The following is a 23,568-nucleotide window of genomic DNA, read 5'->3' as shown; positions in this document are numbered from 1 at the left end:
ATCCGTAGCTAATTTTTTCGGTTCTGATCCCTTGAGACCGGATCCCGCGAATTGAAGTATAATAATTCTGCTCGACAAAAAATACGCTACCGAAGATAAAAACAAGAATTTTGAAACCCAATTATAGTTGACAAGATAGTACAGTAATGTGCTTCTAAATTTATTACAACAGATGGAAATTTTTACCTCACAGCATGATTGATTAATTAAACTGAGAATAAAATCGTAATGGAGAAAAATTGAGGTCAAAGATTTCTAAACGAGATTGGATCATTGGGATTATTGAAATTTTTCAAACTATCTTGCGGCTGTCTGCAAACATCATCGTATGATTTAATTCACGCTGGTGCATAATAATGGTGCACCTGAATAATAATCACTCACGATTGAGCCATATAATTGTGGCAGCAGATTTTTCACAATCGACGTACCAAGCGACAAGAAATCCGAAATCATAATTATCAAAAGAATTTTCTAATTACATGTATTACGTATCTCTTGAACATGTAAATATTGAAATTCAACTCGAACCGATCGAAAATACGCCAAAAAAAAAAAAATTGAAAACGAATCGAGGCATGAATTAAATTTTCCATTAAAAAATTAACAACATCAACGGTCGTAATAACGATAATAATAATCTTCTAAACTGCAAAGGTTTTGTCAATTTCAACGATGTTGTTAGCTCGACTTTTATTCATTGGTCGAATTTATCTGCATGAAGCATTCTTCAAATGAATAACAATGACAAATGATGACGAATAAGGGAAGGTGTTTTCATAGATCGTATTTATAGTATCCGTATTAAAATTTATTCGTTTATGGTACATAAATAAAATAATAAAAATTTTCTTCGAGAACGTATAATAGGGTAATATGTCATACATGCATCTATAGACCTATGTAATTTATATTAATATTTAAATAAATTTTACACACTATCCTTATAATGTTACACATAATATTATATTCTAATACTCTGTGTCCTATATCTATATACGATCTAAATATTTACAAGAAAAAAAAAGACAAAAAAAAAGAAAATGAAAAGGATAATGGTAAAAGTCTGTGACGACGAGTTTTCCAAGTTATTGCATATCATTAACGTGATCAATGCTTGAAAAATGTTACAAATTTTTTATCGTTGTGTATTTTTTCTTTTTTTCTCTTAGTTTAACTTTTTCGTTTCACATACAACCCGATAAATCAATCGATTCGGAATTAGAAAAAATACACTCAGAGAATATTAGATATAACAATCTTACATAGTAATAATAATCATTCTTTATAAATTGTTTTATTTCATTTCGTTAATTTTTTTTTTTTTGTTCTTCATAATTGCAGTCCGCCAAAAATTGGCCAGTTTTCCTAACCAACCGATCAGTTTAATCGGGAACGAAAGTTGGAAAACCGAGAAGTACAACAAGTACGGCATTTAATGATTATCATGCAAACATATAGATGAAATTGGAAACATGACGAAAATTATTCCAGTATAAGTGACTAGTATATATAACGGATGCGAGCACAATATAATTACGTATGTCTATTATCATTTATAAACGGCTAAGCGGTTGATGCGTTCTTGCGATGAGTTAAAAAAAAAAACAAAAAAAAAAAAAACAAAAGTTTGAATAACTTAAATCATATTAACGACGACGACGATGATTTATTCGTTATTTTAGCGAGTTTAAGGAAAATATAAAAATGATCGACAAAATGCCGTTGTTCACGTAACGACGTCGCCGTCGTTTCTCGTCTGACCGTAATTAGCGACACCCTGTTCATTTTTACTCTCGATCTCCTTCCTCGCCTGTCGTTCAATTTCCTCCATAAGATCGTTCCACGGTTGAACCTCGCCGTCTGCCCAAATGTCGAAAACTAAATTTGATACGAAAAATACGACAAAAGTTATCCAAAAGACGACCCTCCACTCGCCGACGGTCTGATTAGGCGTCAGTACACCGACGGCATAGGGAGCGAGGATTCCCGCAATCGCGCCGATTCCGTTTACGATTGCCATCAGGGTCCCCGAATAGTTGGGACTGAGGTCTATGGCGTTTACCATCATGCCGGGGTAGAACGGGCCCATCAGACCCATGCCGAGGGTGAAGAGAACTACGACGACGGTGCGGTCGCAGCCGGCGTACGATGCGGCGATTATGAAAATGGCGGGCCCGACCGATGCTATGGTCGTGCATATCTTTCGCACGTTCGTTATGCCGATTTTCTCACGTTTAATGAGCCAGTCGGCGAGCCATGAGGAGGCGATGCTAGCTATCCACATGACGACGTACGGCAGAGCCGATAGGAACCCGTTCGCCTGTATCGAGAACTTCAGGACGTTGCTCATGTAGAGCGGTAGGTCGGTAACCATCGTGTAGAAGCCCCAGTCGTGCCCTACCTTACCGGCGACCAAGGCCCACAGCGGACCCGAACGTATAATACGGGCCCACGGCGTCGGGCCTCCGCGCTTGTGCGTGTGCTCGTTCATAGTCTCGTGGAGGTAGTGCTTCTCTCGGTCGGTAATGAAGGGATGCGTAGCAGGCGTGCTGTAGCAGAGAAAGAGCCAGACGAAGAACCAGAGCACGCCGAAGGCCCCGAAGACGTAGAAGACCGTCGGCCAGCCCAGAGACGAGTATCGTATCAAAATCCCTGACAGCGCTGTTCCCAGCACCGTTCCAACCTGCGCTCCCGTCATAACGACGGTCCCAATTTTCGAACGTTCGTGCGGCGGCGCCCATTGGGCTATCAGGACGTTCACAGCCGGGAAAGTCGTGCCCTCGCCAAGGCCCATCAGAAATCGTAGGACAATCAGGCCCGTCGCGTCGAAGGTCTCCACCACCACCGGCGTCAGGAGGGTAAAAACAGCTGTCGAAAATATCCCCAGGCCCAGGGTGTACTTGCCCCCGAATTTGTCGGCCAGCACTCCACCGGGTAGCTGAGTTATTATGTAGCCCCAGAAGAACGAGGACAGGATTATACCCTGCGGGATGAGAACGATTTTGAAATATCGATGATCCAGAGCAAAAAATCGAAGCGGCGAAGTTTCACCGAGTCAGAAATTCGTAGAACTGAAAAATTTCGATCGTTCCGAATTTCGGTGTTACAGATTTTTTAATTCTCTCATTTTGCGCAAAACTTTGAGCGTAGGTTTTCAGAACATTTGAAACTTTGCCTCGATTAGTAGTTTATTAAGTTTGAGACGATTTAGGGGGAGGGAAAAAAACTATCCCCTCACCTGTGTATATTCGCTCCACTCGAAAGTACCGCTGCTGCTGCTGCTGTTACTCGATGTGCTAGAATCGAGATCTGGACAAGTATCGTCAAGGCTCGTATCATTCGCCGAAGTTGCCGACGTACTAACCATTTCGGTTATGGCGAGTGATAGGCAAATTCGCATCGTGTATGCGTTCGTAACCGCCAAAAATCCCATCACTGCAAAAACCCATCTCTGCGGTATTCCGGCGCCTGTATAATCAGAAACGAAAAAACTTGGTGACAAATTTATGCTATCATATCTCATTCGTTTAAAACAAAAATTAACACGAGTCGTAGACGAAAAATTCATCCTCGATCCGCATGTTCGCAATTATTACGATAATATCATTATTATCTTCTGTTACGGTGATTCGAAATTTTTTCATTACCATGATACGACATTTGCAATATTTGTTTTTTCACACGTCAAACCTTGGATAAAATTCTGTCGGGTTTCCATACATCTTTAAATTTTTATAAATAAATAATAAATTTAAAAAGTAGGTATAATTCCGAGTAGAAAAATTCGAAAATAAAAACACTTCGATCGTCTTTTTCGCATTGCAATATCCATTTTAGAAATACCATTTTTGACTCAAATGCCCGATCCCTCCGTTCTTCATTTCGAAAAAAAAAAAAAAATTGAAGACCTACGTTCGGAAAGAAAACTTTACATACGTCGGATCGGAAACCGATCGGTTTTTCGTATTCTGCATCGTTCGGCGTATCCCAAGCGACTGATAGCGTTACTATGTGTGTATGAAAACTGAAATAACACGGTTTAGATACACCTGCTTGTATCCTTGTTACACATATCCACCTTAACTGATAACCGGGCAAACGGCAGATGTAAATCATTTCAGAGGTGGGATATTAACCTGTCAAATTGCGCAATACAAGGATTAAGACTGCTTGTAAAATTTTGATTTATTGTCATGTTTTTCTTTTATCATTTTTCTTTTCTTTCCGCATATCAACCGCTTTGTAAAGACCCAGACGACGATACTCGAAATCGTGGCTAGTGTGCATCGCGGATAACGATCGGTATCAGTAATGCAAAATATAAATATACGTGTGTAAAAAAAATTGCGCGTCGCATACGACGGTTAAAAATGTATTTTTGTATTTTTTTATTTTTTCTCTCTTCTTAATTCAACTTTTATTTCGTCAATTTTCATGCGAAAAATTATTGTATTCCGTTTCGATACGAAATAATAAAACTCTCGCCGTCACCGTGTTGTAAGCTTGTCGAACGTTGATTATAATTAAATTTTTCGCTTATACCCGAACGCGGAAAAATATTTTATCCTCTAAAAATTTCAACGGACTATCCATTTTTTGACATTTGATTTTTAATTTTTTTTTTTTTTTTTTTTTCTCATCGTCATCCTCGACTGTTGTATTTTTCATTTTATTTTATTCATCGTATCGGTGATATCGAAAATATTATATAGGTTACGCAAAAACGCCTTTGAAATGACAGATAAATAATATCCGTAGGTTATTGTATATATTACGAAATATTAAGATTCTATATTGGCGTAATTATTATCTTCGTAAATAAAGGTATTCACTGATATTTTCGCGCAAGATTTGCGTATAATCCGACACCGTTTTACTGCCGTTTGGTTTATGTTGTTGTTATTCCTGTTGTTGTTGTTGTCGTTATTATTATTATTATTATTATTTTAGAACTATTTCACTGAACATGAATCGACGAGCGATGCGGATAACAATGAATGAATTTTCTCGTGTCGATACTACAGTGATAATGATAGTTGATTACAATAACGAAGGTAAATTATATTGAATCTGACTTACAAAAAAGTTGAAACCGGGAAAACATTGTTTTCGTTCACTGCCGTAGCGACGGATGAAAATGAGCCAATTTTTTCAACACGAATGAAAAGCGACGGGATATTGTTAGAATAATTTCTTCTCGATGATATTTTCAACCCTCTAACTATTATGTCTGTACGTCGTCTGCAATAATAACGTTGTGTTAAAAGACCCGACCAGCTTTGATCGCTGCTGTTGGCACTCTCTGAGAACAACAGAGCAATTCTACTATCTGCGAGCCTTAAAACCGACTTATATATAATCTGGTGTGTTTACTTTGATGAGATCGCCGTTCGCCTGAGGAGGTAAGAAATTCCGGTGCGGCAAAGAAACATGGACGTCCTTATTGATACCTTGGTCCATCATTTTTTACCATTTTTGTTAATAACCTTCATTTAGCAATTAAATTTGTTCGATTCTCATGTTTTGCTCACGATGCTATAATTTTTCAACCATACATATATATATATATATATATATATATATATATATATATATACATATAAATGTCGATGATGGTATGTTATTGTTGGTTTATCGAAAATCGTTTAATATGCAATATAAACAAATGTTTTTTGTACCACCGTCGATAGTCGTGTTTTACAATCTAAGTTTAGTTCATACAAATTCGGTAATTCTTTTCTTAAACAATTCTCTGAGGCAAAAGATCTTGGGTATCTATTTTCATTTCAATTTAAACTTTAATCAATCGTATCGATTATATCGTTTCAAAATCTACAGAAAAAATTAATCTTATTAAGCGTTTTTCCAAAGGTTTTTAAGTAATGTATAAGATTTCGAAAAATTTTATTGTTCACTTACTTATTCAATTTTAACTTAATGTTATATTATTTGAAAACCGCATACGTATTACAAACATTTACAAACTTGAAAAATTAAATCACCTGTTTTTCCGTGATTTTTTTTTCACGTTTTAAGACTGGCAATCAAATGCATTTTACCGATCACGATTACTTCAATATTTCTTCAATTCTTCTAACACCCTCAGTTTGTTCAGCAATTTACAGAACTGATCAAATTTTGCTTATAAAATTTTTAACAACGTGAACTTGACTGTCCCAAATTATTAGCGAGTTTTTTTTTTTTTTTTTTTTTAAATTTCTAAGCAGAATTGTACGACATAATAATTACTATTTCTGCATAAACTTGAACAATAAATCTTACCATCTATATGGAACTTTGTCGCGTAGACCGAATCTTGATTCTTTTTTTTTTTAATTCACGTCTCTTTCCCGCCACTTTCTTTAATTTCTCTCCATCTGTATTATACTTACCACACACATACACAGACACACACACACAATGTATTATAATAAATCCCACACTAGCTTAACACTTGACAGCAAAAATCTCGCTATCATTTTCCAACAAATATAATGTCATCGTAGATAATTTCGATGCAAAATTTTTTTTATCACTCAGCACTCCGCAAACAATCTTCACAAATCCATAAAAAGATTGTCTTGTTACTTTGGTAATTTTCCTTCGTTTGTCCTCCTCGTATCGCCGATGAGAATCATCGAAACTATTCGAATTTCGCGCCCACATTGCGGATTCGTTGCTGTCCCGTGACGTCATCACGCGCAGCGTTCCACCAGTGGCTTGAACCGCGATAGTTACATCATATTTCGAATATAAACCCATAATGTTGCAGCTTGTGTTTCGGGGTGAAAGAATTTTGAAAAAAAAAAAAAAAATTAATAATATCAAAATAATCTTTCATTATCTATTTATCTATTTATATATTTATTTTTTTTTCTTAACTTTCGCTTCTAGAATAACTAATTACTTGCCTAGAATTTTTTGTTTGGAATAAGAACTGTGACTGCTAGTTATTGATAGCAGGTGCACAGCTGACGTTGATGATATGGAATACATAAAGTGTCGCGGCGATACGCGTGTCAGTAATTGAAAAGATTTGGGTATAATATTTACAATCCTATGTATATGTTGACCTATATTTATGAGAAAGAGAGAGAGAGAAGCGTTTATTTGTTCGCCCTGGGACAAGTCCTCTCAGGCGGCATATGTATAATCAAGAACGAAATCAGAAAAATTAATAAATACCTAAAGAGAGAGAAAGAGAGAAAGAAAAAAATATATGTATCGATATTACCAATCAGACAATAAGAAAAAAAATCGAAAATGACCCTCCCGACAAGCGAATTAATAATAATTTCATTCGCGATACAGGGATTCGTTGTTCGATTTTTATCTCTTGATATATTTTTTCTCATCCACGCATTAATCACTGTAACGACTTATTACACGACTGGTTAAATATTTCAAGGCTGTACGGCAAGGGGAGCCATTTCAATCGCCTAGCTATGTCTTAAGAATTTTTATTGCGTCAACAAGCCGAGTTTACTTCGTGTCCAAATTTGGATATGAAATTGTTACGCATAATACGCATAATGATGCTCATCGTTGGTATCGGTTGGTTAGGTGGGAAAATGAATTTCAACGATCGGCCTTTTCATTCTGATTCAATGATAAAACAAATCGAACAGCAGTCACGGATTTAACTGGCTCTATGATATTCGATAATAAACATTCCATCCCCAGTCATTTGGCCAGCTAAGACAGCGGCACTCGAGCTCTTTCAAACCCAATTCAATACTCTCGGAAGATTACGAGTGTATCTTTTTTTGTTTTTTTTTTTTATGCCACAGAATTTTATATCGTTACTTGGCAGAGAATTATTTATACCGAAATGAAAATTTCACAGATTTACGAATTACTTACCGACATGATCGAAATAATTTCAATTTCGTAATGATTTCAAGGAAGTTAAAAACAGAAATTAAAAAATCTGTATTGTATCAACACTCTATACTGATATGTATTTTATGAATTATGCGTGTAAATTTTAAATAACCGGTGTTAATATGAGTAAAATTTTGATCAATTTGGGTGAACGTTGCGCGTGAAATTTTATCGTAAATGAATTTTATGACACGACGCTTTTGATAATTTTTTGTTTATTCTCTCTAGTCGCATCGTATACTCGTATTACAATAATACAATTATCTCGAGGCTTTTGCCGGCTGGTCTACGGTTGGATTGTTACAGTATATGAAAAAGGTAAGGAGAAATAGTAACGCGTTTAAATCCTTGTTTCGTGCGTTTAGTTATTTTCATTTACAAAATTTTTCGTTTCTTTGTTATTAGCATGTGAAATAGAATAATTTTTCTGTTTCGTTGAAAAAAATTGCATGAAACTAGATATTTTATTTGTTGATAAGGTATGTAATATTAAAAATTCGAAGGAATTTTTTTTTTATTCCTCATATAGCCTTATTTCAACTTTTCAAAAATAAGTATACTATTTTCACGCTCATTGTCACTGCCATAAGAATCTGAATAGTTATTTTTCACTGGCATATAAAGCTCGGCAACTCAATCGATGTTACGATTTCAAAACGATTATAAAAGAATTAAATGTGATTATTAGAAAAGGAGAAAAACTTCAACTCTTCAAACCTTTCATAGTTAATACTAATCACGTTAAAGTCGTCAATCATACCGCAATCTGAAATATTATTTTTCACGATCAACCGCGTCGTTTGAATTTTACTTACAAACTCATTTGTCAGATGAGATTATCATTTATTGCGTTGCGTTTTTTTTCCCTTTCTTACGCATATCAACCCGATTTACTCGTATGTATCAAATAGATGAATCATTTACAGTACAGAGGGGTGTAAAAAATTTTGTTTTCCCCCTTTCGAAGTCTCTCAAGCGTTTGCTTGATTTTGCAAATTTTGCAAATTTTGCAAATTATAATTTACAGTTTTTCTTTTACACAGATCTCTAACTAAACTTAACGTCAATCAACGATGTTGATGAAAAATCAGAATACTCCTCTCCCACTTCAGTTTGACATATTAACAACTCGTCGCCTCATCGTTAATGCAATTTATTGCTCGGATGATAATTGAGAGTTGTAATTTGGTGAGATATTGCTATGAGAAAGCTATGATACAGTAATTTTCACTATCTCTGATAGTGCCGAGTAATTAATTCTATTGCAGGATTGTATCGCGGTTAATGTCGCGTTACGTATTAATTTTTCAGAGAAGGAATTGTCTCTTCGCGTTTATATTGTCCGTGCAAGCGTTCGGTGTTCAACACACGATATGTACATACATATATATATATACATGTATATATTTTTATTTATATACATGCATACGTACATTCTATACCGGTAAACCATCCGCAGCATACAGGAACTTACCACTTGAATCAAGTTAGGTGAATAGCTTGACATACTGACCGTATGTGTTTTCATGATAATAATCATGTAGATAGCGATTCGAAAGGAAGAAAAAATAGAAGGTGTCAATTGAAATAACAACGATGCGTATGGTATGCAATACGGGTAAAAATAAAGAAGGAAAATATTAATCATACAAACGAAATTGAAATAAGATTTATACCTAACTTGGTTTAAACGGATTAAATCGTCCGTCAATTTGCGGCCTAATTATCCATATTTTATCAAACGATCGATCATAATTTATGTGTCAAAAATTTTTAATTGGTATTTATAAACTCAGATATTATACGTACGTATATATATATGTTATTTAAAGGAATTTATCGCGTTATTTTACTTGACAGTTTGACGTGTTCTCAATTATATACCTCGATTGTCTTACCAATTTAATAATATATTATGTATATCTAATGTAGATATACTTGAAAACGTTTAATAAATTATCTTTTAATAATAATGTTTGATACTAAATAGCGTTTATTTAACTCTAAAATAATAATATTGTACTCACAGCAAATTCTCCACGACGGAATCATCACGATGATATTTCGGAAAATTATTATACGATAACTTGCGGCGAAAAATATATTATATAACAACGAAGTTTGAAAAAAATTTGTAATTTTGAATCTGTTTTTTTTTCGAGCCACAAACCGACAATTTTCATTCAAACTTTGAGTTTGATATTTTTATACAATTATTGCTCAATTTCTTTTTTACCACGACGAAGTTTTAGCCAATAATTTATACAATTGATTTTCTCGCGTTATAACAATGTGTTATTTTATAATAATTATTATCGTTGAAATCGCGTTTTCTAATTTTTCACGACGATATCTCGGTCTGTGATCTTCTCGACTTTAGTATACAGACTGTTGCTATTTGACTGATGCTGGTTTTGGTGACGGTGCTGCTGCACATTTGCTTTTGCAAATAACAAGACGATGTTGAACACGTGGACGTGTGCGCACTCGCTTGAAATTTATTCTATTATTCGCATTTCTGCGTTTTCCCTCGAGATAAGCAACCACGTTGTTGACGCTGCCGCACGGGTGAATTATTGCGAAGTTGAGTTTTTCGCAATATCAGGAAGTTGGTAATCAAACGAATGATCGCAGTTTCATGCTGCGACAGGTGTGCAGGAGATCGCGAAAAATAGAATATTGTCAGAGGTTCAGCAGTGATGTTGAAAACTTGAAAATCAATAAAATTTAGCGTCAAAGTTGAAAACTGATACTTTGAGAATCGAAATTTAGATATGGTGACATTAAAATTTTGAAAGTCAAGAAAATTTAGCACGAAAGTTTAAAATTGATACCTTGAGATTCAAAATTTATATACGGCGACATTGAAAACTTTGAAATCAATAAAATTTAACACAAAAGTTTAAAATTGAAACCTTGAAAATCAAAATTTAGAAGGAGGGTCAAAAGTATGATTTATGAGAATCTGAAACTAATATTCAATACCTGAGGCTTGAGTGTTCTAAGTTAATAACGAATAATTAAAGCCTGACTAATTTGATTTGACATTGAAAACTGGGAGATTGCAGCTTGAAGCTTGAAATATGCAAGTTTAAAGAAAAAAAAACAGACGCGTAGCTCTTACAGACTTGATACAGTAGATCGTATAAACAGGAACAACAATCGCGTACACGTGAGGTAAGAATAGAACACCGACAAAGTGAAACTAAACGTGAATGAAAACGATTGAAGCTTGAAATGCACGCGGTTCATAACAGACTGTAACTGGTAATACCAATTTCCTGACGTATTACAAATTCAAGAGGCATTCTATGATCTCATTGTTATACATAAACAAAGAAATACTCATCAATCTACTGTAATTTACTGACTTTGTATCTTAGCAAATTTTTCGAACACCGATATAAATTTTTCTTTTTTTCATCTCTAATCAACTGCACAAAGTTATTGTACCTGGATAATATGAACGTGTTATACGTACATTTATGCGTATTTGACGCATGCTCAGCGATAAAAACAATCGCGATACTCTAACCTGTAATAACGGAGCATTGTCATATACGAGAAACAAGAAAAAAAAAGAAGCGGAGAAATAATAACGGACGGTTGAATTTAACGGAAACATTAAATAATTCATCGGTGAATGTCTTGATTATATTACAATTTTACGTTTTGAAATGATTTTAATCTAACGATCGTATCTACTTTTTTTCCATCCCAAGTATCATTTTTTATAGAATTAAACTTTTGCACGTTGAAACTGATTTTTCGTCCTGTTTTCAACTTTTCAAGCTTTCGTATTCCTAAGAGATTTTTTTTTCTTTTTTGACAATTGAGCTTTTCCTTTTCAAATTCTTGTGCATAATGCCGCGGATATACAAAAAATTAAACCCTATTGACGAGGCAAACAAAGAAATTGACTGTAAAAAATAATATTCGCACACTATTGGAATTCGAATATCGTTGTAGAAATTTGCGAAAATTCGAAATACGAATGTATCTTCGAATGAATATCAAACTTCGTCGTTGTGTGGCTATTGTCTTTCTTTTCCTCTTTTACAATCAGATTTTTGCCAATTTTCCCGCGGGTATTATTTTTGTTTGAATATTTTTTTTATCAGCCTGAACAACTCGAGAATCGTTTGTTAATTAGCGTTGAATATTAGATTTCGTTTTTACCGATAATAGATTTCGACTCGATGTTTGCGTAATCGATCATCATACAAACTGTCACATTGCCATATTAACAGGAAGCGAAGTGACGTGTCATCGATGAATGAGTTTGATTGATCGACGTTGTCGAGTTTCAAAAAAAAAAAAAAATAAATAAATAAATAAAATAAAAATTATAGATCACGGATCAAAAATTACCGGTAATAAATAAGTCAGTATTAAAATTCATGCGGGAATTTTCAATGTCACACATAATTTCTGCTAATTGCAATATTTGAGGGGGAAAAAAAACAAACGTTTTTTATGTAATTATTACTATGAACAAAGAAAAAAACGAAAAGCAATATAAAAAACGAGTACTCGAAATAAAAGTTATTCGAACAATCTATTATATAATTAATTTTTGGAACTTTCCACGATAAATTGGGTAAGGATTTTGATAACGAAAAATGCGACGAGAGATTATCGGATATTTGGGTAAAAATTTTTTGGTAATGTTATTCGAACATGAAATTATTTTAGAAAATTTCGAGAAACAGAATCGATCGATGGCCATTTTGGCCAGACTTTTTTTAAAATAGAAAGAAGAATTTACCTTCCTCGTCAAAGTCTCGATAACAAGGTGAGAATTTTATTTATTTATTTTGTTTTTTTTTTCGCCCAGGTGGAAAACTAATCCATTAATGCTCCTGCCCTATTTTCGCTGATTCGCGACTTCGGGATTACGGTCTGATATAATATGTGAGGCGGCTGTGTGATACATGGTCCGAATTGATCGAGTCCACGACGGTAAACATAGGAATATTTTCCCATCTGAATCCCTTAACTCGTGTTTAATAGGCGTGTAATTATCGACGACGATACTCGAGTGCGTCGTAAAGATATAAAATAAAAATAATATGCGGGTGTAGGTATCGTATATTAATTAACGCGCCGACAAAGTCTTTGCCACCATATTAATAATCCGCGATGAGCAAGAGACGGATTAAAATAATCGAGTCATTGTTTGCAAGGACGTTGTTTTGAATATCTCTCCAACTTCTCAAATCCGTCTTTTCTCTCTTACTTTACAAAATTTCGCATGATCGATCGGATTCTCACTCCATGTCGTATAATCCGTCAACGATTAAGTCGATTTCGTATTTTCAAAGCGAATTTACCGCCGCCAATCACTCTGTATCATATCTGTCTATATCTGTCTATTCATCCATCCATATATCTATCTATCTATCGATCTATAGCTGTTTCGCGTCAATATAAATTATTACCTAGTGATTTATTGTTTCTTCCCACCTGCCATCGTTTCGGCGAAATCGTCAAGAATTACTTGCCAAATTAATTACTGACCCTGTTTTGAGTTGTCAAATTTGTTAGACGTGATAAAAAAAGAAAAAAAACGTGTTACGAGCGTTGTTGTTCAAATTTTCATTCTCAACGATTTTAAACTTTTAAAATGATGCATTTCGCTCCTTTTACTCTTAGTTTGAGGCAAAAGTGCATAGTAACTTTTTTACTAAAATACATCGCTTCAACTCCCAAACTAAAAAGATTTTTTTTTCAGCAACCACTATCAAACGATTTTTCTACCTCAATTAGCGTATCTTGTGTATATTGAGTAGGATTTTCAGTTTATTGAATTGAAAATTTAAAGAGCTGTGATTTCTTTTGGTAAAATTAGTCATTTTTTAAAAATGTTTTCAATTTTTTTTTTCACATCAATTATCTCCTTTTTTTTTCTCAAAACGGCTTGTACTCTCTTTTGAAAGACAGTTTGAAGACTGTTTGGTGATTTTTGAAAATTAAAATAATCAGTTATTTAATCGTGATAAGCATTTTAGTGGTCGAGGTCTTTAACGGCCCAAAGTAAAGTAACCTATGGGTTAAATAAATTCTTTGAAAGGGGTCGTCTAGTGTAGAGATTGTTTTTTAAAGGTTTTCTTGGGTAGGTATTTCTTTACGACAAACCATTGAAATAAAATTTATCATAATTTTCGAATTATATTTATTGATATTTAAGCAAACTTTGTGCATTGTCGGAGACGAAATAGTGAATGTAACCTAATGTCTGCCTGATAGCCTGATAGGAACGTATGCGGAAAAAAAGTAGACTCACGATATTTCAAAAAGCACTTGATCGATCCTGCTCAATTTTTTACAACACGTTTATTATACTCATACCTGTAGCGTGAACTAGAATAATGATAATTGCTTTGGTGGTTTTTGTTTTACGAGATAAAAAAATGAAAAAAAAAATGCAATTTTCAATTAGTTTTTGCGTAAAATACAAACTACCAAAGCGATCACGATTATCATAGTTCGACCGATAAGCATAAGTATAATAAATATGCTGCACTTTTTTGACACACGTTGATATTGGACAGTTTACATTACGTTAAATTCAATATTTCGTCACGAAAAAATGCACAAAGTTTGTTTAAATATCAATAAATATAATGTAAAAATTATGAGAAATTTTATCTCGACGATTTGTCGTAAAAACAAATACCCAAAAAAAAATCTTTAAAACAGCCATTATAAACACTGTGCGACTTCCTCAATCCGTATTCTCTGATCGCGTTTGAATGTTGAAAAATAATGCCAAACGAATCTCACGATCCGCGAGTGTTGTGTCGGAGACTTAAAGATCACGCTGTAAGCACATGCTCCTTGGGCATAGCATTTGATTGTACGAAGCACTCTTGAATTACAGAGCTAGACGTTGTGCTTAACGAAGATTATTGCCAACTTCCTCTCACGTGCCAGATTGTGGCGCTACCTTACCGTCTGATACGCGGTTTTTACGAGCCGAATCGAGTCTGGTCGAGTTAAAAAAAAAAAAACTGGTTTGCCTTTTTCGTGAAGAATACACTTTAGAGACGTGTAAAAAAATGTACGAGAACCAAAAATATTAAAAGAGAGTAAGAAGAGAAATTTGCAGAAATCGTAAGCGTTCGAGTGAAAATGAAAAGTATCGTAGGGGAAAAGTAATATAATTAAGCCAAAAATAAATATAGCCGAATAAACACGACCTCGATAAGAATTGGCTGAAAAATATAAACGTAGATTATAAATTACTGTACTAATAGCTTAATACCTCCTTATCATTGTTCGGAATTTATTTGTCTACTTTTCACACTAAATACGGTTACTTGATCGTGGATCAGTTGTTTATTTTCATTACTATCTATGGGATTAGAGGATTTACGTAAAATGGAATTTTGCATCTTCACAAGCTTCGCGACCCGCAAACAAAAAAACGCCTGTCGACAAACAATTTGCGTTACGTTAACGCGAAGCCGGTTGTCGGCATTCGGAAAAATGATACTGCCGTTGGTAAGGAATTAAGGGGGGGTAAGGGTTTCAGCGTAAAAAAAAAAACACTTCATTTGTGAATTTTTTTTTAAAAGTATGGATCGAGCAAATTCATTCAAACCTTTTGTACGTTATCAAGTATACTTTTAACAATATTCCGTAATTTTTTCACGCGGAAATATTGAAAAACAAGCCGGTGACAGAGCTTGCCCCAAAACGTCTTAGAAAAAAAACAATTTGCGGTGTTCGCTATATTTCGGTGGGAAATTATCTGAAATCAAAAACCATTAAAATTTAGTCAAAGTATCATGAAATCCTCCCCCCAACGTTCTATGATTATTTTTTTTTTTTCATTTAAAAATTTTTGGTGGCCATCTAAAGTGTAAACTGTTATTTTCCGGGAAAAATTCCGCCATTTTGTGGGTGGAAAACCCCCTTAATGTGAAAAAAAAATTTTTCAACTAAACGTTGGGGGGAGGTATTTTATATGTAGCAAATGTGTACCAAGTTTGAAATGAATCGGTCAAGTAATTTTTAAACGGCAGTGAACACGGACTTTGAAAAAGTAGTTTTGAAAAAAAATCACAAGCGCACGATCTAACGTACAACGACAAACTGACGCTCGTCTCTCTTTTTAAAATATTTTACAGTGTATAGTATACATACAAATATAAAATATATCTTTATGGCTTTGCTTACCTGTCTTTGCTGAATAAAATATTCTCGAAACAGGATAATTGACCAGAACGATAGAAGTGAATAAGCTGCATACCTGCTGTCAGAGCTACAGTGTTAAAACTTCAAAAGGTTTGCTAAGATCGACTTGAAATTTTGGGAATATATTCTTGAAATGTTTAACAATAAGATAAGGCAACAAAAAATTCGATTTTTCGAAAGTGCAAACCCTGACCCCCCCCCCCTTAAATGACACGACTGAGATTACAAAAATTATTCTTATTCTTTCATTTGTAAAGGACAGTGGGAGGAAAATAGAATTTCATTAAATTTATTACCAATTTATAATTTTTTCAGTGTCAATTCGTATGATTTAGAGAGAATTTCGGTTCATAAGTTAATTATTCAGAGTTCTTCTTCTGATTAATTGTCAACAGCGGTATTCTTACGATCAAGATCTTTACATTATCCGACATTCCGTTTCTGATTATTTGTCACACATCCTGTACATTTACTTGACATTTCCGATTTCTACGAAAAAAATTCCGTTCCTCTGTAAACCAGTTTTTCTATTTTTACACTTTGAGAAGTTGATTCGTAGCTCATCCTCATGAATATTCTTGTTTTACTTTATTTATTTTTTGCTTTTATACTCAGGCCGAAACACTTCGATTCATTAAATTCTTAGAGATGGCGAATAATCCAAGAAACGAGAATATTGCCGGTTAAAAAAAGATCACGTCTAACGAATATAGTAAAGAAACAGAATTTGTGGCTCAACGATATTTTGAAATCCTCCTCGGAGGTCGAAAAAAAAAAACTAAAGCTAAATTTTTCATCGGAAACGGAAATCGATCTCTGATCAATTCATGGATCGGATCGTTCGCCTTCGTTCGCAGCAACGATCCAGATTATCGGCATGTAGTTTTTGGCTGTTGAAAATCATACACCGTCTAATAATATCGACAAGCATAATCTGAAATCGTAATTGACTGATTCTAATATTTTCAACCAATGCACGATGTGAAAAACAACCAATGCAACAGTGAAAATTTGGCAGACCCGAATTTCCGATGGATCGAGTCAACCTCGCACTTTTAGCGCTTATCTTTGTCGACAGGATTTCAAGTCGTGATGTGGAATATCAGTTGAGGGAATTAACCTGAAACGGAGATTACGTAACCGGATCCATACTCCGCTTTGATTAGAACACTGGTAACCCGCTTTGTAATCGATAACAATATCTAACAATCAATTTCACTGTATGATCATCATACGCGAAATAGCCGAAAGCTTGATATATGTAAAAATTGTTTTAGTGTTGACGACGCTATGTTTGCGACTATTTTTATCGATAATAAATAGCTTTTTCGTAACTGTAAACTCAACTTTGTGTGTAACTTTTGTTTGTACGATGCAATACGTTTTCATTATTTTACCATCCTTCTCATCTTACCCGCACATTTGGCAAAATGGGGATTTTCGGACACGATTTAATAATTATTTCTTTTGTTCCAATGATAAAATATTCAAAATTGTCTTGCTAATGGTAGCCAGGGTAGACGATGTCTCATTCATCGAAATAGTCAAATTATATCGACCCCCCCTCCCCGTTTTATTCGACTCTCTTATTAATTGTCATAGGTTCAGATTTGCTCTGGTTTGAATATTATCGTTCGGACGTTTCCGATAGAGAAGAAATCGATCCAGCTAATTATCAGTGAAGTCAATACAGCTTTGGAAAGCAAAACATGAGTTTGAGAAGAAAATCGGAACAAGATTTGTCTTGTTAGATCATTTTTAGGCCCAAAACAGCTGTTGACTTGGCAATTTGTCAAGGCATATAAAAGTATAACTAATATTTGTAAAACCTCTATAGAGAAGCGATTTAATCGAGTGATTTTCGTGACTCGTTAAATTTTGCAATCTGATGCTACGAAAGACGTGTGTTATTCGTCAATATTGATTGCCTCTTCAGACGCGTTTGACAGCTGCCGGCATACGATTGGCGATAATATTTTTTATCGAAATAACAGCTTAAATCATGTGAACAATACAGTATGCGTCATGTGTACTGTATAACATTATCTTCATCGGCGGATGAAGAAAAAAAAAAATGCGATGTAGGTATAGATTGTGTTCTGACACGCAGGGGCCAATCTATTGGCGATAACGTAACAACAAAAATTAACCGATATACACGAAATCAGTTAACGATGACAGCTAGTAACCAGCAACAGATAATAAAACAGGTAGTTGGGTGCTGAATTCCAAAATCAGCTTAGCTATCGCGACTACCTTAAGTTAACTCTGTTTGCGGATATAAAAACGCCGCCGGTTTCATGGTTATAGTTATTTTCATAAATATATAAACATTGTACATACAACGACCACAAGCGACACTATTTCTTTCTTTTTTTATCGTAGAAAAAAAAAAAACAAGTAAGGATGAATTTTCACGAATTCTGAACAACTATACATAATGTAGATGTCTATACACAGATGAAATCGAATGAGAATACGGTGGACAATGGTGGAACGATTAGTTCTCGACGAGGTATCATGACTGGCTTTCGAAGCTGCGAAGAGGACTGTGAAGGTGGGCGAGAAACCTAATCACGTGACCTCCTTCTTCGATTTCTCCTTCTTCTCGCCGGCCGCATTGTTCTTTCTTTCCTCCTGTTCACGTATCAGGAAGTTAGGGTCATTCCAATACTGTACCTCTCCGCTTGCGTAGAAAAGGTATACGATATTTGTGATGGTGAAGACGGCGAAGACGATCCAGAAAACGAGTCTCCACTCAGCGACCGTCTCGTTCGGCGTCAGAACGCCGACAAGATAAGGCGTTATGATACCGGAGACGGCACCGATCCCGTTAACTATCGCCATTACGGTACCCGAATAGTTGGGCGTCAGGTCGAGCGAGTTGACCTTCATCCCCGGGTAGTAAGAACCCATGAATCCCATGCCTATGGTGAACAGAGCGACGACCAATACGCGATCACACCCGGCGTAGGAGGCGGCGATGATGAATATCGCTGGTCCCATGGAACCAGTGGTGGTGAAGAGCTTCCTGACGTTGGTCCTCGACATCCTACCACTGTTTATAAGCCAGTCGGCGACCGGTGAGCAGGCCAAGCTTGCCAGCCACATGGCGACGTAGGGCAGAGCTGAGAGGTAGCCGTTGGACTTGATTGAGAAGTGGAGAACGTTGCTCATGTAGAGCGGGAGGTCAGTGACCATCGTGAAGAGGCCCCAGTCATGTCCGATCTGGGCTGCGACAAGGGCCCAGAGAGGTACGGACTTTAGGATGTGGCGCCAGGGGGGTGGTGGAATCTTTTTGTGAGTGTGTTCGTTGGTCGAGTCTGTAAGGAAGTTCTTCTCCTTGTCCGATATGTACGGGTGCTCGTCCGGTGTGTTGAAGCAGACCAGGACGAAGACCAGGAACCAGAGAACACCGATCGCCCCGAAGAGGTAGAAGACGGACGGCCAGCCGATCGGCGAGTAGTGGAGCAAGTTACCCGATACCGCGTTCGCGAAGACCGTTCCAATCTGAGCACCGGCGAAGACCAGCGAACCGATCCGCGACCTCTCAGTCGGCGGACTCCAGTGCGCAAGCATCGCGTTCAACGCCGGAAAGGTCGTACCTTCGCCAAGACCCATAAGGAAGCGCAGGACTATCAGAGCCGTCGAACCACCCCATTCCACGGCCAACGGTGTTATCAGGGTGAAGATTCCGGTAGACAGGATACCCAGACCCAGGGTGTATTTACCACCGAATTTGTCTGCCAGCATACCGCCTGGTATGTGCGTCACTATGTAACCCCAGAAGAACGCCGATAGGATGATACCCTGGGGAGTAAAACGTGTCGTTATAATTGGGACGTCTGGTTTAGATTATGGACGTGATTGGTGGAAGCCGAAGGATTTTACCTCAGATCGTTGAGTAGGTACGCGAGGTTTAAGGAATGGGTTGGGAATGTAGAAGTTTGAGGGTTGTCGATACGCCGAGAAGAATTTCATTTCTTATAGCAAATATGAAAATTGTGTAAAACAGGTATGGTTGAAAAAAAAAAAAAAAACTGTTTGATTATTGTTGAAATTACGAAAAACGAGGTTCGCGCAACCATTTTGCGGTATCGTCGATACTTTTTTGGTAATTGCAACGCAAAATCAGTTTGTGAGATTGTCTCTACTTTTTTAGTTAAACAAGGCTTTAACGTCAATTTATTCTTGCACGAACGTTAAATTTTCGCAACGGTTGCAAGAAAATATAGTAACGGTGATCGTAATGAGAAAGAATAGCAACGTATACTAGACTTTCGGTAACAGCTAGAAAACTGATTTTCATTTTCTACCTAGAACTATATTTTTCGACTGCGGTAAAAAATGAAAATAGTTAAGGACTGAGCGGTAACCGGTACTAAAAATTTCTCTCGGTGTATATTACGATTTGGGACGTAGGAAAGGACCCTGAGAATTTGAGTATAACTAGTTCAGTTTCAAAGATGTTGGAACGTGGTTATCTCAGCATTCTGAAATTATTGCAGTATTCAACATGTTTGAAACATGGGAATCTGAGTATCTTGGGGAGACTGGAGTTTCATATGTGTTTGGAAAAAGAAAATTTGGTATATTCTGGGAATATCACGATTTGAAGCATTTTGGGAACATGAAATTCTGAATATTTTGAGAATTTGCGATATCAAACATGTTTAACATGTGGAAATCCGAAATTTCCGGGAATATTCCGATTTGAAACATGTTGTCAAAATCCAAATCTGAACATTCTGAGCATATTGTAACTTTGAACACGTTTGGAGCATGCGGGAAATTTCAAGATTCTAGGATTATTGCAATTTAAAACATATTTGGAATGTAAAAATCGAAATGTACTGGGAGTATTGCAAATTCGAACACGTCGGAAACATAAAACTTGGTACATAGTCTGTAAATATTGCCTCTTTAAGCGTGTTTCCAACAGTACGATACTTCCAGTACGATAAATCTAAATGTTTCATTTGCAATATTGCGGATCGAAAGTATTCCCAAAATATTTCTAACTTGACTCTGTGTCAATTCTTGCCTGCAGTGATTCATCCCAATCGTAGGTTCCGGCCGAATTGCTTGACGACGTCGTCGTCGTGTTAACGGCAGGACAAAGCGTTTCGTCGACCGTATCGTCGGTGGAATCCTCGCTCACTACCATTTCCGTTATGGCTAAAGACAGGCATATCCTCATCGCGTAGGCGTTGGTTATTGCCAGAAATCCCATTAGCGCAAATATCCATCTTTGCGACACCGGGGCGCCTTTTCAAAAACAGACATATAACTGTGACGATCATGGCAAAGAATTGAATTTATGGTAAAACCGGTTGATGCTTCAATTTCACGACGACAGTGGAATTTCATCCACGAAGAACTCTTTTCACCGAATAATTTTCCCGTTTATCACTTTCTAAAAAACAACATCAACTTGTGGAGAAAAAATTTCTAGAACATCAACGCAACTCGTCAAAGTGATTGGCCTCGATTTAGTAAGAATAATTTCAACCGATCACGATTTTTATTCGCTAACAACAATCTGACATATGGTTTTTGTTAGCTACTCGACGTCAAAGTTATTCGAAACAATTAGGTAACCGTTTTTCTATCCTCCTTTTTCAACATTCATTCTATGCACATCGTTATCTATTCAAAATACGTTAAGTCGTACCTGTTATGTCCGCGAAATTTGTTCCCGAGTCTGTAAACTCACACGGGTTACAATTACTCAAACTAAATCGTTATCTTTTGTCTTATCACTGGCATTGAATTCGAATATATTTATTTTGCACTTATCGTCAAAGTGACAACTGTTACCGAACAAACGTACATTCGCAGGTGTTCGCGAGTCTACGAATAACCGATGAGAGAACGACGAAAAACCGAGGAATAACAACATTGCAAAACATCTCCAACCGGTCGTCTATAAAAGAATGTTCGATACGCGCTTCGTAGCGTAATAATATTCGCGATGTATAGTCAAAGTTGGCACACTTTCGAATTCTAAAAATGGGAAAAATCATGGTCCGGCATCCACAGTCCATCTAACGAGGCGTATAAAAATTAACCTGATTATATCTTAGACGAGAAGTTTCTCGGTGACTAAATCCATTGGCAAAAACCGCACCACTATTTGAAAAAAAAAAGAAAAAAAAAACAACAAATTCCACTTCCAGTGCTTCACTTACAGCACGCCTTCCAACCGGTCAAAATCTTCATCCTCAAGCCGAACGTCCGATCTCTTGATTTTCAACCGGAAGCAAAAATCGCCGGATGAAAAAACGTAGCGTCGGCTTCCGGTCCACAGTTCCACTTCCGGGTTATATCCGATATCTACACGCTGGTCTCAACGTATTCTTCTTCTCAGAAGCCTGTCGCGTTACACTCGGCTGACTGAGTACTCCACCATTGCCTTTTTTGCCTCTTATATTACCCTGTTTGCTCGACGATAACAAAACTCCGGCACTCGAGGAGCTCATCAGAGGGGATAGAAGTCAGAGATATCAATCTGCTTCCCGCCTGCGTCGTGTTTGATTAACCGTTTCACCTGATGTTCACCGTTCGGGATCCTTATATGCTAGCGAAGTTTCCCCTTCTTCGACGTCGACGTACTTTAGAGGAAAAAAGCACCGCTTGTGTTCTATCACCGAATTCCGTGATATCTGGAGATGATTCTTCGCAATAGTTAGCCTTGAACTTGCTGCTTCGCTATTTATGATCCCGGAATACCGAGTTTGAATGTTTCAAAAGGTTACAATTAATTCTCAACATTATTTCGTAAGATTTGTCAAGATCTATAAAAAAAAAAAAAAAGTAACGCTACGCACGTAAATCGCATTTCAAGTAAACGTCGATAATCGCTGAGTCAATTAGTTTTGAGAACTCATCGCATTGTTCCGAAACTATACTGTTAAAAATTATTGTCAATTTAGTACACATTTACAGTACAAAAGAGTTGTCATTTTACGAAAATCAGGCTGAAAATTTACAAATTCGGTGCAGTAACGTGAAATTATTATGTAATTGTCTTAAATTTACATTGAAACTTTTTGATTCTACTATAATTTGTACGAAAAAAACAGAAAAGTAATTTGAATTTACTAAATTGTGCAGTAAATATATTTTACTAGTAAATTAAATGAACTGTAAATGTATGGTGAATTTACAGAGCAGGAAGTTTCATACAGAAATTTTTAACAGTGTAGTCTGCAGATCTTATTTTTACGACTATTTATTGACGAGAGTTCAGTTTAACCTTCGATCATATTGAGCTCTATTTACGATCGCAATTGAGAATTATTAATCAGATTTTTAACACCGTGAGTGATCATTCGTGTATCTGTTCAATGCTCGTTGTACACGGTGTTCGAAAAGTTTCGTACCGCGAGAATTACGCAGTTTTATTTGGCATGTTAAAACGAAACGGTGAAAAAAATTTTCACACCGACGATTTTTCGTTGACGGCAAGAGGTCCTG

General features: G+C 36.1%; 2 protein-coding genes across 4 annotated transcripts; both read right to left on the bottom strand.

Annotated features, from left to right (window-relative positions):
• Positions 1-803: 803 nt before the first annotated feature.
• On the bottom strand, positions 804-10,325 carry LOC124222975 (putative inorganic phosphate cotransporter). 2 transcript variants are annotated; one of them, XM_046634538.2, is made up of 3 exons: positions 9,915-10,325; positions 3,242-3,471; positions 804-2,986 (listed from the first exon to the last, which is right to left on the bottom strand). In XM_046634538.2, exons 1-3 carry the CDS (start codon positions 9,937-9,939, stop codon positions 1,730-1,732), a joined length of 1,512 nt encoding a protein of 503 aa, XP_046490494.1. In that variant the 5' UTR covers positions 9,940-10,325; the 3' UTR covers positions 804-1,729. The 2 variants fall into 2 exon arrangements, with proteins under 2 accessions (XP_046490494.1, XP_046490493.1); XM_046634537.2 differs by lacking the exon at positions 9,915-10,325 and adding an exon at positions 5,083-5,326.
• Positions 10,326-16,369: 6,044 nt separating this feature from the next.
• Positions 16,370-22,640, bottom strand: LOC124222976 (putative inorganic phosphate cotransporter). Of its 2 annotated transcripts, none has more exons than XM_046634540.2 (3): positions 22,281-22,640; positions 21,134-21,357; positions 16,370-19,899 (listed from the first exon to the last, which is right to left on the bottom strand). In XM_046634540.2, the coding sequence occupies exons 1-3, from the start codon at positions 22,309-22,311 to the stop codon at positions 18,664-18,666; spliced, it is 1,491 nt and encodes a 496-aa protein (XP_046490496.1). In that variant the 5' UTR covers positions 22,312-22,640; the 3' UTR covers positions 16,370-18,663. The 2 variants fall into 2 exon arrangements, with proteins under 2 accessions (XP_046490496.1, XP_046490498.1); XM_046634542.2 differs by lacking the exon at positions 22,281-22,640 and adding an exon at positions 21,764-22,022.
• Positions 22,641-23,568: the final 928 nt, after the last annotated feature.

This window comes from Neodiprion pinetum, chromosome 7, assembly GCF_021155775.2.
Source record: "Neodiprion pinetum isolate iyNeoPine1 chromosome 7, iyNeoPine1.2, whole genome shotgun sequence".
Lineage (NCBI taxonomy): Eukaryota > Metazoa > Arthropoda > Insecta > Hymenoptera > Diprionidae > Neodiprion > Neodiprion pinetum.
Note: the sequence above shows the minus strand (reverse complement) of the source record. Positions and strands in the feature narration are given on the sequence as shown.

Coding starts and splice junctions, on each gene's coding strand:
- LOC124222975 (XM_046634538.2), bottom strand. CDS start 9,939: ATGATTCCGTCGTGGAGAATTTGCT. Junction 3,472..9,914: donor TCCGTCGTGGAGAATTTGCT/GTGAGTACAATA, acceptor CTGATTATACAG/GCGCCGGAATACCGCAGAGA. Junction 2,987..3,241: donor AGTGGAGCGAATATACACAG/GTGAGGGGATAG, acceptor CTCATCCCGCAG/GGTATAATCCTGTCCTCGTT.
- LOC124222976 (XM_046634540.2), bottom strand. CDS start 22,311: ATGAAGATTTTGACCGGTTGGAAGGCGTGCT. Junction 21,358..22,280: donor GACCGGTTGGAAGGCGTGCT/GTAAGTGAAGCA, acceptor GTTTTTGAAAAG/GCGCCCCGGTGTCGCAAAGA. Junction 19,900..21,133: donor ATTGGGATGAATCACTGCAG/GCAAGAATTGAC, acceptor TTTACTCCCCAG/GGTATCATCCTATCGGCGTT.